This window comes from Megalops cyprinoides, chromosome 9 (genome assembly GCF_013368585.1).
Source record: "Megalops cyprinoides isolate fMegCyp1 chromosome 9, fMegCyp1.pri, whole genome shotgun sequence".
NCBI classification, from domain to species: Eukaryota; Metazoa; Chordata; class Actinopteri; order Elopiformes; family Megalopidae; genus Megalops; species Megalops cyprinoides.
In genome coordinates, this window is record NC_050591.1 from 7,348,820 (window position 1) to 7,363,655 (window position 14,836).

The window sequence follows — 14,836 nt, forward strand, 5'->3', positions numbered from 1 at the left end:
AACTGAAACAAACTTCGGAGCCCCCCCCCTCCAACAGGACACAACTGCGTGGCAGCCACCGGCCAGCGCTCAGGCTGAAGGAAAATAGCAGCAGGGTAGTGCCAGAGGAAGCTGGGACCTCTGTAACCTGTAAGGTACACTGCATAGGAACCTCTGATCCTCCGCAACAGGATATAGAACAGTCTTGTTTTTTCTTTTTATTTTGCGTTACTGCCAAGCGAGTCTTGTTTTGACCCCCCCCCCCCCAACCGTATCAGCGAGGTGCTGGAGGGAACCTGGGTAGATTGTGCGAGAGTCTCTTTCTGCAGGAGCGGGGTTGCCCTTCCAGACCTCACTCTCTTTGTGAGCAGTTTGGAGTCCCGCAGTAAGAAAGAGAGACGGACCGCGGGAGGAGTAGAGTGCCTGTGTGCGCCTTTCTGCCCCGGCGCCCCAGCTGTCTAGAGGAGCCCTGTCCTTTCCTCTCCCCATCCCTGGAGCTGCAGCCCTGAGAGGACTGACCCGTGACGCCCCCCGCATTCTCTGGACTTGCAACCCCTCTGTCTCTCTCTGCCTGCTGTCCTCCAGCCCCGGGATCCGCACTCTGGAGCTCCGAGGATAAACCAAACAGACGCGTTTCCCCCCTCTCTCTGCGGACTTTCTCGTAAATGATTGCACAACGTGGGATATCCGCTCTGCTTTTTTATTTTTAAACTTTTTCCCCGTCAGACTCCCGTCTGCTTTGGAAGGCACACAGTTTCTTTTTTTTATTTTTCCCTCCAGTCTTTTGGAAAGTAATGCTGGCGCAAAGTTGACCTGGGCTTTGATGGTAAGGCATCCTCCTCTTCTCCTGCGTCTCTGTGTGTGTCGTCTCTGACAGGTGGTGGGATGTAGCGCAGGGAAAGTGAGGCTGGAATCGTGTGCTCCTGCACCATGCGGCACGCACCACTCCGCAGCGGTGAGCTGCGCGCTTGCTTGCAGGTAGTTTGTTCCGCTCGGAGCTGCGGCAGGGCGCGCAGGAGGAGCACGGTGCCGGGACCGGTCGCAGGGTCGCATCCTGGGAGCGCGCGTTGAGCCCCCGTAGCAGTTTCGCCGGAGGAATGAGCCAGAATCGACCCAGCTTCCCTGTGCTAGTTCTCACAGCTTCCTCTCAGTAAAAGCGGTCTTCATTTGGCCATGCTGTTCTCAGGCAATGAATAGCGCTCTGAAATCTTGAATGAGTGAAGGAGTCCTGGTAGGAGTAGGCTGTGTTCTGTTCAAGGCAGTGCACAAATCTGCCTGGCTGAGTGTCAGCAACCTCTATCAACAGGTCCAAGCAACTGCCAAAAAACATATCCTGAAGTCATAGTCAGACTACAGTAGGCATAATTTATAAACAGAAGTATAATCGATGGGAGTTAATTGGCTGGGATGGGGAGAGACATGTTGAGCAATATATTTGAAAGGATTGCTATGCATCTGTGCTCTCTCCATTTGTTCCTGAGGCTCAATATTGTCATTTAAGAGAGGTTTCAATATGAATGGATTTTATTGATCACAAGGCTGCAAATGAACCATGGCAATTCACAACAGAATGCAATTGGTGTCAGTTTGCAGGGAGTTAATGCATGACAAATATATGTCATCTACTTATGGTTGACAGAGTAAGATAATATGGAAGAGATGGGGAATGAGAGAGAGAAAAGAGGTGATCTCCTGATCAGGGCCTCCAGTAGGATTAATTGGGAGAAAGTAAAGAATAATGTCACCAATATCTAGGTAACTGTGATTAATGTTAATTAATTAAGGTTCTATGAATCCACTGACACGTTTGAATTAATCTTGCGATCAGAGCAGTCACAAGGCCAATGTAATAGGTAGTGTATAGTTAGGATGTTTCTTCTGTCTGATTTCATTGGAAGAGCCGATGTATATTCTGAGGACGTGACATGGATGGTTGTTAAGCCTGCCTTTGCTGCTGTCTATGGTAAACAGTATCCCTACAGATTTTGTTTTCGCTAGAGCTTACTTAAAATAAGCTTTTTAAGGTATTCTATTGCTTATGCATACACTGCCCTGTGAAGTGTATTTTAGACATGCTATTCATAGAGCCAGTCCAACTGCATGCAACCCAAAGGACAGAATGTCACATTAACATGTTGGAGGCTGCAGTACCACATGGTGGTTAGTGAACTGAGTCTGGACTAATTTGATCAAGATATTTAATGAAGACTTCACCCAAAAAATTATTTAATCTGTGCTAGTATCCCTGAATAAACACATATGAAAATTACATATGTAATTAACCCCTCACTCACTGAAAGGATGTTAGCGTTACATTAACTGATATTGTTATCTTCACAAACATATTTAACATATTTATTTATTTAAAGAATATATCATTTGAATGGGAGAATTACTGGTTTTGCTTTAAAAAATGCAGAATAATAACATGATGCAATATTCCTGTGTCTAACAATGTAGGCCTGATATGTCACATTTTTTCAATACGCCTCATTCATTTTTCATCAGCTGCTCTCTGCAGAGAAGGCACAATTTTCCAGAATAAACATGGGGGTCACATGCATCCAAATGACACCACGTGCCACCTGACTGCACACTCGGGATTCCACTCCTCACCAGCCTTCCTTCTCACCCTCAATTAGAACCTCTGCACTTCCAGTAAAAAAGCATTGGTGTAAACAAGAGATGGTGGTGTGCTGTGAAGTAAATATCAGACATGGATTGATTATGATTACCCTTTGAGGTATGACTGTGTGTACCGGTGGCTCAGTGGAGGCAAAGCCAGGTTTAAGCTTTGAATGCGTAGTGCTGTTTCATCCCTGAAAGCTGCTATCAGTTTCCTGTGATTGATGAAACTTGGTGCATGTACCCTAACATCCTGCATTGGCTCAGTAGGGTACATCCCATAGTGTCAGTGTTGTGTATCGGGTTTGATGAGCTAAGCTTAGAAGGACGGCTGTCATCCTTTGAAAAATGACCATTTAACAACGTGATGTTCTAGTAACTGCAAACATTGTTATATCTGCAATACTGCGTTTTGTCATTGGACAGGCGAACATATATAAGCCCTTTATGCAGTGCTGTGGTAACGAATGCATATATTCTTCAACAAGTGCACAAGTGCCGCATGTAAGTGCAATACAACATACCCCACAACAAGGCTGTATAAATAAGGGAAGATGAGTGAGTCATGTTTGGGTAGGGAAACACTGATGTAGTCTGAGGCAGAGCATTCATTCTGTATGGGTTTGTGAAGAGCCACAACAATAAAGACACAGGAGACAGCTGTAGGCGAAGCACACTCACCAGTCCCAAGCACCAAGGCAAAAACACACAAAGCACAGAAGAACAAAATGAGCTCGTTGAACTGTGTCTGAGACAAGAGTGTTTGCTCAATCCATTCACAAAGGCTGCCACAAACAGCTGAAGCACACTGAATTGAAAGGCAGGCAAGTTGGTAGAAATAAAGGGTAGTGTGTATGTTGCAGAGTCATGCATCTTCACATACATACACTTCACATAAGAACTGTCATCATTCGTCTTCAAACTGTGAGTCATATAAAGAACAACTGGCATTCACTTTGAAGAGGAAGCAGGGCCATTTGCTCTGATGGAAACAGCGGCAATTCCGTCCCAGCTGCACTTACCTCCCCTTATTATCTCTGTAAAGGATTGCATGCTTGTGTTCTTCTGATTGATCGAGCGAGAACACAATCTCTATTTTATGTTTATTAAAAGAAAATACTCATGTCCTCTTTAACTTGGCATATTTCAATCATTGGGAGAAATAAGTTGCCTAAAAAGTCCACTGTGGCCTATAGAACATTGTATTTGGCTGTATAATACATTATCTCAAGCATTAAATAAAATGTAAATACACAGTACTTCATTGTAGTGATAGACTTTTTCCTCTCTAAACCTTTCCAAGCTGCTTTTTTCCTGTTTGCCCTCTGATTTAAGGCACAATTTATACTGTGACATGATATCTCTTTACACAATGTTTAGGGAGGTAGGCCTGTGTCACAGACAGTGGCCTTCAATCAAATTTAAATTTCGGTGTGTTTGTGCATAGAAATATTCAATGCTGGAATCACACCTAGGTATAATTTCTGCATTTGAAGGCATCTAAATAATTACACTATCCCAAGGCAAACCTACGCAATCTTTCCTAAATTATTTTATGTAAATTTGCTCTTTAAAACTTTGTGTCATCTCCATGCATAACATTTGGAATTTGTTGGGTCTCATTACCAGTGTAGTGCTAGAGTTTCTCTTCTCTGCCTCAGCCCCTTTATCCAGGGTCTTGGTAGCACTTTGATCAGCTCCTGTGAGACTGAATCAGCAACTGGATCAGGCCAACAGATTGGAATGTCCTACTACTTCCTTTGCCAGGGGAACCAGAGCAGAAGCCAGAAGAGAGATTCAAAAGAGGAAGAGAGGAAGTGAACACTCTGTGCTGAGCCAGGCCATAAATACCCCTTATCCATTGTACAGCTGGCACCAGGCCAACTTGGGCAGTTTAAGTTCAAGTGTTTTTTTTGCATGTGAGAACTAACTGTCAGCTCAGTGCGCTATAATTATGTATTCTGGTCTACTCACCACTGAGAGGTGGGCAGGGTCGTCAAACTGTGTAAATAAACTGTTTCTGCCTGCGTTACACCAAGTGGATGAAAGAAGAAGCAGACAAATATCTCAGTTTTTTTTTTATTTCATACAGAACAAAAAACAATGAATTAAAAAAGAAATCCAGAATCCACCATATTAATGCTTATGACTTGTTGCAATGAACCAGGCTGAGCTATCACTCAAAGGCCCAGCAGAGCAGACACAGGTCCATCTAAAAATAAACTGCATTTCCTTCCATTATCTGTAGGTGCAGCTATTTCCAGATATCAACCCCATTTCTACCCCACCTCTGTCACATTGGTAAACAACTAGCTAGCAATCGGTGCAGTTAGATAGATAGCTATGCAGGAAAAATGGTCCAGTTCAATAGATTTGTATATCAGCCTTTCTCATTTGGTCTTTTATGTTAAATAATTAATACCTATCTTTTCCTGTTTTTTTTTTTCTTATTCATTCGCTTCTGGCAAAGTAGCTAACTAGTGGTCACCCTGAAAATATCCCTGCTTGAATAAAATGTAAATTAAAATTCTCACACAACATCTGTGCGTGGATGGTGCCGTATCGGAGATAACTAGTGCTGCAGCTAGGCTAATTTCATAGTGTCGCTCTTGTCTTATTTGTTGTAAGATTCAGCAGAGCAATACGCCCATTTTACACTCCATGCTGTACAATTACCCGCTATTGATTTTTTTCCCCTCTCCACAAAGTTAAACCTCTCTCATTATTTTTGCTACAGTGCCTTCTTCTGTGGTCAGCAGATGATTTGTGTGGACCCACAGCTAAAGAGACATGCCATTCATTAAATGTGTGGCCATTAGACAGTCATGGGGGGTGAGGGGTGGTGTTGGATGCTCGCCTGTATGCAGATGTGCTCAATACTTCCCCTTTGTACTGGGGAGAGATGGGGGGGGGGGGGGGGGGGTCATTTAAAAACCAAAAAGACCCCCTACTGCCCCCCACCCCACCCCCAAAACATGGGCTGTTTTAACAGGGGCCAGTCAGACAAAGAGAGATCACACACCCCTAAGTCTTCCATTATGTCCCGCATTCATTATGCAGTTGTTTGGGGCAAACTGTGTGTGTGCCTGTGCTGGGTCAGTATCACTGAAAGACCCGTGGAAAGCGGCACTGCTGCGTGGTAATCTCGTAAACTGCTGTCTTGCTCCATACAGAACCAAATGACAGGGGTGAGCGCACAACAGCCTCGATGAGATTCTGCCTAGTCTCTCTGTTTCGCACTGTTGTTAATCAAAATGGATTGAAGCTGCCCTGTCGTCGCTCCGGAGGATAATGCGCTTGCGTAAACATATCAGCCCGGAAAGCGACAATGCTACAGCTGCCGGTAATTGATCATTGATTTCGTCAGTCTGTTGAATTGTTCTCCGGCCTTGATCTTAAAGCTACGAGCAGAGAGTGTTTGTAAGTCTTTCTAAAAAACTTCCTTTCAAAAGTAGGTAGTTGGCTAACTTTACTTTGCAGATCAGATTCATGTTAATCAAAGATTAACAAAGTTAAGTTTAACATCAGTTTACAGCACATGATGTGCTGACTGACTCGTTTTCTGTGAGTAGGTTGTCAAACACCAGTCAAGAATTCGCTTGTTCACTTTTACTGTGGATTTACGTGCACCTTTTCTTTTGTAATGTTATATATAGCTGACTAGCTATATTTTCCCCCTTTCACACCACAAAGTGGATTTTGTGGTGGGTTGTTTGGCATCAGTGCGGGTAGCAGGCAACCAGTAATTTCCAGATTTAGAAATCAAGAATTCGACCGAAATCCGAAAATTGAATCAGTCGTGAAAAACAAAGCAAAAAAAAAAATACAAGCGAAATAAAAGTATTCATGTTTTCTATTTCTGCCTTTGTTTTTATGCTGTTGCTCTGACAAATTCCTAGGTAGAAACACTTGCGACAAAAGTATAGCTCAATCAACGGTTGCCGAGACCATATGCGGTGAAGGTACTTGCCTTTGGCGAGGACGGTAGGAGACAGAGGACAACCTTCTACTGCCATCCCAAGGGCCTGGTGAGAGTCACATGCTAATTACTTTTGTGTTCGCAATTATCCCAGTTTGCCGTCTTCTAACATATTCTCACCGCGTGAAATTCGTCAATGTGAATGCGGTGTTGTCAGGCTAGTGCTCACCAAAATGAGAGGTTCCAGCTTTGATTATCAAGTTTTTGCTGTTTTGATTATCCTTTTGACTTTAGTCCCCTTGAAATGGTATATTCTTAATGAGATGAATATTCCTAACAAAACATTTTACCCTGAGTTCCTACAAGCCTTGCCCACTAATGCAAATATTAATGGTGTAGTGAACTTGCCAGAAAATTGTACCTTTGTAATCAATATCAAAATATATTAGCATTTAGAAGAACCAAATAATATGTGAATGCACGTTTCCATATTTGTTTTACATAGTCTGATGAAGAAAAAGGCACTCAGTTTAAGTTAATAACACCAGAATGCGCAGAAATACCAGGGCCATTTCCTTTCTTTCTAGAGATCTTTGTGTTGAAAAAGACAACACAACATTGGGAGACAATAGTCAGGTGTTGTTGAATCAAGGCCGGTTACATCACATGGAAATAACTTCACCAGAAATAAAATCATCATTGTGTCCGGACATGAGGGGAAAGCAGTGTTTGATTTCAGCCTTGTTACACAGATGTGAATCAATTCAAACAAGATTGCTTATTAAGATTTGCAGAGGCTTGATATCTTGCAGAGAGGTCGTGGGGTCCGCCCCAATTCCAAAGGAGTGTGGTAGGGTGGTGGTATCTGTCTCATCATTCCCTGCTCAGCATCATCTGCCAGGCATGGTCCTTGTCATGCCACGCCCTCTGGATGAGCAGGGAGAGGTGAGGTGGGCACTGACTGCATTGTTCAGTCTGGCAGCAGAGGTCAGGTCTCACGAGCACGTAGCGTTTGCAGCACAGTGAACACCTGTCCCATTCGGGCAGGTGGGGAGAAAAACGGCACCTGCGTAAGTTACTAAGTTACTGTTGTAGCATTTCTCTGGCACTGCGTGTCCACCTGCTCAAGATTACCCTGCGTGGGTCCTCTGACCATATTTTTGTAAGCTTGGGTATGAGTGCATTTTTTGGGTTAGTGGCACAACCAAAAAAAAAGAGTGAATGCGTTCTATCAGCCAGAAAAGTTGCTGGATGATCTGTCCTTATACACCCCAGCAGTCTGGCAGAAGGGGTAGTGCTCACCCTTGATATGATGGATGTGTTGCATCTGGGGTGTGGCTGAGGATTCCTCTGGAAGCCCTGACTTTTCCTGCAGGATGTTGGAGCACACTGTGAGGCTCAGGCTTTGTGAAGCCAGTGTATTTCCACCCTGTGCCTCAGAAAGGCCCTGGAGTGACCCCGCAGGCAAGGAACAGGCAAGGGAAAGTGTAAGAGGACATTAAATCATATGTAAATGGGGTCGCTGCAGAGCTCTGCTGGTCAAGGTTAAAGACAGGCATGTGAGATATGTACAAGCAGGAAGCCAACAGGGGAACCACTTTGCCGTTAAGATCATAACTCTTAAAAACAATACGCTCACCCGATTCAATGAGAGTGAGATGATGGAGGATGCGATTTGGAATGGGGAGAACAACAGAAGAGCTTGAATACTGAGGACAGAGATAGGTGGGATAGGTCACTATGGGGTTATACAGACAATCATACAAGGCTCCTGAATGGCTTAGTTGTCAACACGCCGGTCTTTACTACAGGCTAATCTCTACAGAAACTTGCCATGTCATCTGCTGCCCAGGAGCCCAGCGAGGCAGAATGAAGTGGCTTCATTCTGCTGGGGATAGGGGTGGGTTGGTCAGTCAGTGTATCCCCCTCTCACTACTATCAACCTTGCAGGTCGTCAGGTGCCCGCAAGCTGTTCAGAGGACATTAGTATTGCCTATCCTCTTATTGGTGCCCACTTCTCTGTGGTGCACTGTGTGATATGTTCTGCGAAAAATTACTAGGGCTGCAAATGACGACTATTTTGATAGTCGAATAATCTTATTATTATTGAAACGAATAATTGACTATTCGGATCTCTCTCTCTCTCTCAGCAAGGATCGAACTAGCAACCTTTTGGTTACAACTCCTGCTCCTTATCCACTGTGCTACACTGAATGGATTTAGAGCAGGCAGTGAAATTTTGGCGCAACGATAAAAAGAATGGCTCTCAAGTACGGCTCGGATCCCTTCGTTCGTACTCGGATCTGTCGTGAATGTAACATCAATAGAATGGTTACTAGGACTAATTCAGTGAGGGCAGTTGCTTGCTGGATAGTACAAGTCTGTTTCCTTTGAGGAAAGCCATCCATAGAGATCCAGCAAACCCATAACTCGTTCGAATTCATTCAAATGCAACCCACATTGGGCACGCAGGCATAGACATGAGTTTTAAATATTTTGCGATTTAGAAAGTATCAAATTCTCTGGTGTTCTCTAAACTTGTGCACTCGGCAGCAACACTATCTCCAGCCATAAATGTCGCCATGACAATGATGCAACGTTTAAGCAGTGAATTTCTAAATAGCAGACGGGCTCTGGTTTAACATTGTAAAGTCAGGGCACATTTGGAATGTGAACAGGATCGTTGTGTATGTTCAACGTCATTAATAATTTGTTGATCAAGAGAAAAGGTATTTCAAATAGAAAACGTTACAGCTCATAACGTGAAGTAACATGGCTTTTAACATTAACATTGGGTATGCTAGCTAGCTAACTAACTTAACGAGAAGAGTCTTCATCATCCAGAGAGCCAACATGCCACCTCCTCAGATGCTCGAGCATAACTGATGTGCTCCCATGCCAGGCAAGGTCAGGTTTGCAAATGTTGCCGTTCACAACCTTCTTGGCAGAGTGAACCATTTCGCCCTTACGGTCACACCGGTGTGTTTAGCCATTTAGCACGTATGCTAAAACCGGTGCAATTATAAAACTAGATTGGAAAAATTCTAGCTAATTTTAACTTTGAGGAAACAGCGATTTAATATTAGAAAATATAGCAAATGCTAACTGAAAACTATGAGAAACTTAATAATGCTAATGAAAACATAACTATAACATAATGTGCGCTACAGAGCATAAAAATAAGTTACTTGTGAAAGGGTTAAGAGTGAAATGCTGCCACACTTTTGAGGTCTTTGGTTGTGAAGGTGTTGCCATCCTTGTTGTTCACTCCAGTAAAACAACACAGCTCAGGCTACATGTCTGAGCATTACGAGTCAGCACAAAAAACACACGTGATGACGTCACCAACTAATCGACAGTTAAATTTGTTGGCAACTAATTTGGTCATCGATTTTAGTCGACTACCTTTATTATTCGTTGCACCCCTAAAATTACCATTGGCTGTGTGTGTCTGTGTGTCAGAGGATTATGTTTGCCTTGCTTTGGCACTTTTTTACGAGCACAGATGCTATTATGTATGATTTGGGAAAATTTGTCTCAGACAATGACATCTGGAATGTAACATGCAATTGGGAATGTAAGCTTATGTATTGTTATTTGTATAGTAATATTTTATATATAGTAACAGTAATAGTAGTGATCTTAGTCACCTTCTAGTAGTATCATAGTAGTTGTATATAGTTTTTTGAAGTGCAACATGTGTCATCATCATGCCTGTTAAGAGGTTATGCCTCTGTTCTCATTCACTATAAATGAGGTTTTGGTAGATTTTTGTCTTCTGATCTTTTTTTCAAGGTTCATTCCTGGTGGGTTTTAGGCTTTAGGAGAAATGATGGGGGAGAGAGGATGAGTATGACTCCAGCAGCGAGGGGAGATGCACACAAATATGGGGGAAATACCCTGCTCCATATCTCTGCTCCTGCCTACATTTATTCGACCCCCCATTTTAGTGGGGAAAGGTGATACCCACAGACACCAATGTTTTGTCTCTCCTCTTGTCTCCTGGATACCCTATCTCCACTGTGCCGTGTGAAACTCACAGAAGTATCAGGTGTGCAGCCCAGCAGAAGGCTTTGGTGTGCCGGCCCTTCACTGCAAAAGGCCGCAGGTACTATGCCACAGAGTAGAATGCCTGAATTATGACCGCTCAGACTGTGCTCCACTCTGGATCTGCTGAATCACAATCCTCACTGCTGTGAGCTGCTACGCTTCAGAGAATTTTAAAGTGTCATTCATGGTGATATTTGGTACAGAAAACATGTGTGTGTCTGCACATTAAATGCAGTGCAGTTAAATTTAGATCAGATCAACAGAACACACCCACAGTGTGTAATGTGTGGGTATATGTGTAGCATAGTGTGATGTATGTATATGTGTATTTATATATGGGTATCTCTCTCTTTCCCACACATAATAGATTCACGCACACACACACACATACAAGAGGAGATAGTCTTTGTCAGTGTTCGTTTTGTGGCCTGTAGCTGCCCAGCTTCTCTTCCTTTAATGTGTGTCCAGGCCTTTCTTTTGAGCGAGTCTCTGACCTCATGACCTCCGCATGTCCCCCTCACTTGTATGGGACGGCTGGGACAGAGACAATGTGTGTTTACTCTTCAGCTTACTGGTGGCCTTTTCCTGAGAGCAGGGAAGAAGGCTTTTTAATTCCTGGAATACGACAAACATCAGTGCAGTGGAGCGGGGATAGCTGGCAGATGTTTCAAACAGACTTGTAAATATACCAGCATATACATAGAGCAGATTATTTTTGTATCCTAGCTATCTTATGGAGCTTTGGGTTGGGTTTTTTCCTTTTGAAATCAGAAACTATTTCATAGGCCTCTGCTTTATCTTCTCACTGATAAAACAAGCAGGGGCTTAGCTGTTCAAGTTAGAAGCTCTTGTTGTTGAAGGGGGTGAAAATAATTTATTACAAATCTGCGTTTCCCGACTGTATTTTTCTCAGTGGAATGGGTGCTCATAAAATTTGCATCACCTACAAGTGTGGTACATCCGGAAAGTTCTGTCCCCTCTCTATTCTAGAACAAGTGAGGCAGTGATTCTCCCTCTTCCCTTCAGAACACTAGCTCTGTCTCCAAAACATCCAGGCGATGTCTGTCTGAGTCTCATTTGGGAGCAGGGGTGGAAACTGAGAAGGTAAAAGAATGTCTGTGTCTTATTGAGCTGGAGGAATTAGTCAGCTGCTGTGGGATCCCTCTCATTGGTTGGTATTTGTGAGATTTCTGCACATTCAAAGCATCTGCACTAGTTTTGTGCAAAGCTTTGTGCACTGAGGAGAGGGTGGGAGAAAGTCCTGTTATGTAATGTTATAATGTTGCGTTATTTAATTGCAAGTTTTTGTTTTGCTCTCAGGAGTGCGGTTCCTTTGAAGGAGACGCCAGTGTCGGTGCGAGGCAGGGACTTTGTCTGTCAGCAGCTATTGCCATCTGGGCCCAGCAGCAAAATCTGCTTTCATGAGGTAACGCCGGGACCCCCCCAGATTACCGACCGACCCGCACAACAGCACCCCTCTCCCCCCCCTTCCCCGGTGGCAGCACGATGGGTCAGAAGATCTCAGGGAGCATCAAGTCCGTGGATGCGCGGGGTGAGCCGGCCTTCCGGCCCGTGAGGCGGGAGCTGCGGGGGCCGGACTTCTGTAAGCCAGCCCGGCTGGACCTGCTGCTGGACATGCCGGCCGCCCCGCTGGAGCAGCAGCTGCGGCACGCCTGGAACAGCGAGGACCGCTCGCTCAACATCTTCGTCAAGGAGGACGACAAGCTCACCTTCCACCGGCACCCGGTGGCGCAGAGCACGGACTGCATCCGCGGCCGCGTGGGCTACACGCGCGGCCTGCATGCCTGGCGCGTCCACTGGCCCACCCGGCAGCGGGGAACGCACGCCGTGGTGGGCGTGGCCACCGCCGAGGCGCCCCTGCACTCGGTGGGCTACACGTCGCTGGTGGGCAGCAACGCGGAGTCGTGGGGCTGGGACCTGGGCCGCAACAAGCTCTACCACAACAGCAAGAACCAGCCCGCCGCCGCCTGCCCGACGTACCCGGCCTTCCTGGAGCCCGACGAGTCCTTCGTGCTGCCCGACACCCTCGTGGTGGTCCTGGACATGGACGAGGGCACGCTCAGCTTCATCGTGGACGGCCAGTATCTGGGCGTGGCGTTCCGGAACCTCAAGGGCAAGAAGCTGTACCCCATTGTCAGTGCTGTGTGGGGTCACTGTGAGATCACCATGCAATACATCAATGGCCTTGATCGTAAGTCCAGCCTTTTTTTTTCCCCTTTTCCTTGTTTGTGTTACCAGTCTGCCTTGTTTTCTCACTTAAAAATGACTGCCATTTCGTTACGTGTGTTTCTTTATGGTTCAGTTGTATCGTGCTGTGACTCAGACTTTAAGGAGTCTCTTTACTGCTGATCTATGTTTGGGAGGAGGGGGATTATTTCTGCCTTGTGGTTTCCAGTGCATGTTTTGAAATCACTCAAGCCGTTCGTCTTTGGAAGGCTGAGCAGGTGCTGAATTACAGACCCTGGAGAGCTATGTAAATTCGTACCACTCATTGCTGATGTTACACCATCAGTATTTATACTTGTTTTTGTGTATCGCCATGACCAGAAGAAGCAAGCTTCTTGCCTCACTCAATGACACATTGATAGCCTGTGCGGTTGCCACAGTAATAATGATTCACCACTAGAGGCACCAACATGAGCGCTTGCTTTGTTACTCTTGCCAAAAAAGAGGAATCGATGTCTTGAGTAGAAAAGAAGAGACAGCCATCACTCCAGTTCTGTGTAATCATTCCCACACAGAACCTGTTCTCCTAAATCTCAGGAAGAGTTCCATGTGTCATAGCTCTCTTCCGGAAGGAAGTAGACATCTCGGTGGATTTGAAATGCTTCTTTTTCTTGTGGCCAACAGAGAAGATCCTAGTGCCTTTACTGTCTGATCTTTAAATAGCTGCTTTGATTAAAGATGCATTGAATTTACACAGATAGGAGTGAGTACCGTTTTGTTTTTGTTTATTTTTTTGTAAGGAAACTTTTGCACACAGTCATTTTTCCCCTGAATTAAATATGGATGCACCTTGCTTGTTTGTTCCAGTTTCTGTGGAAGATGGGGGAAATGCCCTCTATTTATACTCCCCAACATAAAAATTTGAACAGAATGATATTCAGTGAGGAGGGCCCTTTTTATTTTTAGAAGTGCTGATGCGAGCTTGGCGCATTTCTGCTGATCGCTCATATGAAGGGAGCCCAGTCCTGCCTCCCGAGTGAGGCCTGAGGTTAGAGTCAGAACACTGCCTCAGATAACCTAGGCCTGTCATGTCACTCGCTGAATTACATGAGAGCGAGGTTAGAGTCGGAACACTGCAGCCTCATGTCAAATAAGCCAGGCCTGTCGTGTCTCTCACTGAATTTCATGTTTGTGCCTTTGTTTTATTTTTTCCAAACTCTCGCTTTGATAGAGTTGGCAGAAACAGTAATACAAAGTTCTTCTCGCTCTTGCTACTACACCCTGTGCCTTTAATTGTACTGCACGTTAGGTTCAAACATGCCACTTCGCTTGGCATCTTCAGACCTCATAGTGAGGGAAGCTGTGCCCGGAGTGGTTTTGTGAGAACAGAACCTTAACAATATGTGAGAGATGAGACTGGGTGCCGAAACAGCAGGGGTGCCCCCTCAGGGAGGCGTGTGTGCATCAGAAACATGTACCCCATTCACACATGCTGATTGAACATGAGGCAGTGTGTTAGGAAGCAACAGACAGGTGTGGTTATGACAATAACAGAAACTAGCATATGGCTCCTTCTGAGCTCTGCCAGCTTCTTTCAGGACTGTTCAGTCAGGTTATCTCTTCTGTCTTCTGCTGTCCTCTTGAAAGGCACGTTGCAACCTGCAAGAAAAGTCCTTTACTGGCTGCCTCAGTAATTGATTACAAATTGTGTACTAAATAATGTCAAGCATGAGCTGTGCTCTTGTTGCAAGCTATCTTTCACTATTAGTAGTGATAAAAATGACCTAAAAAAAGCAACCTAGCAACCCCAGCAACACAGAACCAGTCTTACATTATGCTTGTGTAGGAATGGGACAGGAGTGGTGAGCCATTTGTGTGTGTGTGTGTGTGTGTGTGTGAGAGAGAGAGAGAAAGAGAGAGCGAGAGAGAGAGAGAGATCTCACGTCATCCCCAGATTAGAGTTTTGGCAGGGCAGAGGATTTGGAAGTTCCCCATTTGAAGGCTGTCACTGTGTGGCAGAGAGAACCTGGGCTGCATCTCACACTGAAGGTGCGAGGGTTAGTGTCTGCTTCGCGT

The 14,836-nt window shown here is 44.9% G+C and overlaps 1 protein-coding gene across 2 annotated transcripts in view; it reads left to right on the forward strand.

Annotated features, from left to right (window-relative positions):
* The first annotated feature begins 293 nt into the window (after window positions 1-293).
* LOC118783303 (SPRY domain-containing SOCS box protein 4-like) overlaps window positions 294-14,836 on the forward strand; it is a 49,462-nt gene continuing 34,919 nt past the window's right edge. The window contains exons 1-2 of one of the 2 annotated variants that reach the window (XM_036537096.1): window positions 294-805; window positions 11,894-12,785. In XM_036537096.1, coding sequence (XP_036392989.1) covers window positions 12,080-12,785 — 706 coding nt within the window. In that variant the 5' untranslated portion in view covers window positions 294-805; window positions 11,894-12,079. Of the gene's footprint in view, window positions 806-10,603; window positions 10,632-11,893; window positions 12,786-14,836 lie in introns of those variants that run through there. The other variant, XM_036537097.1, reaches the window with a different exon arrangement.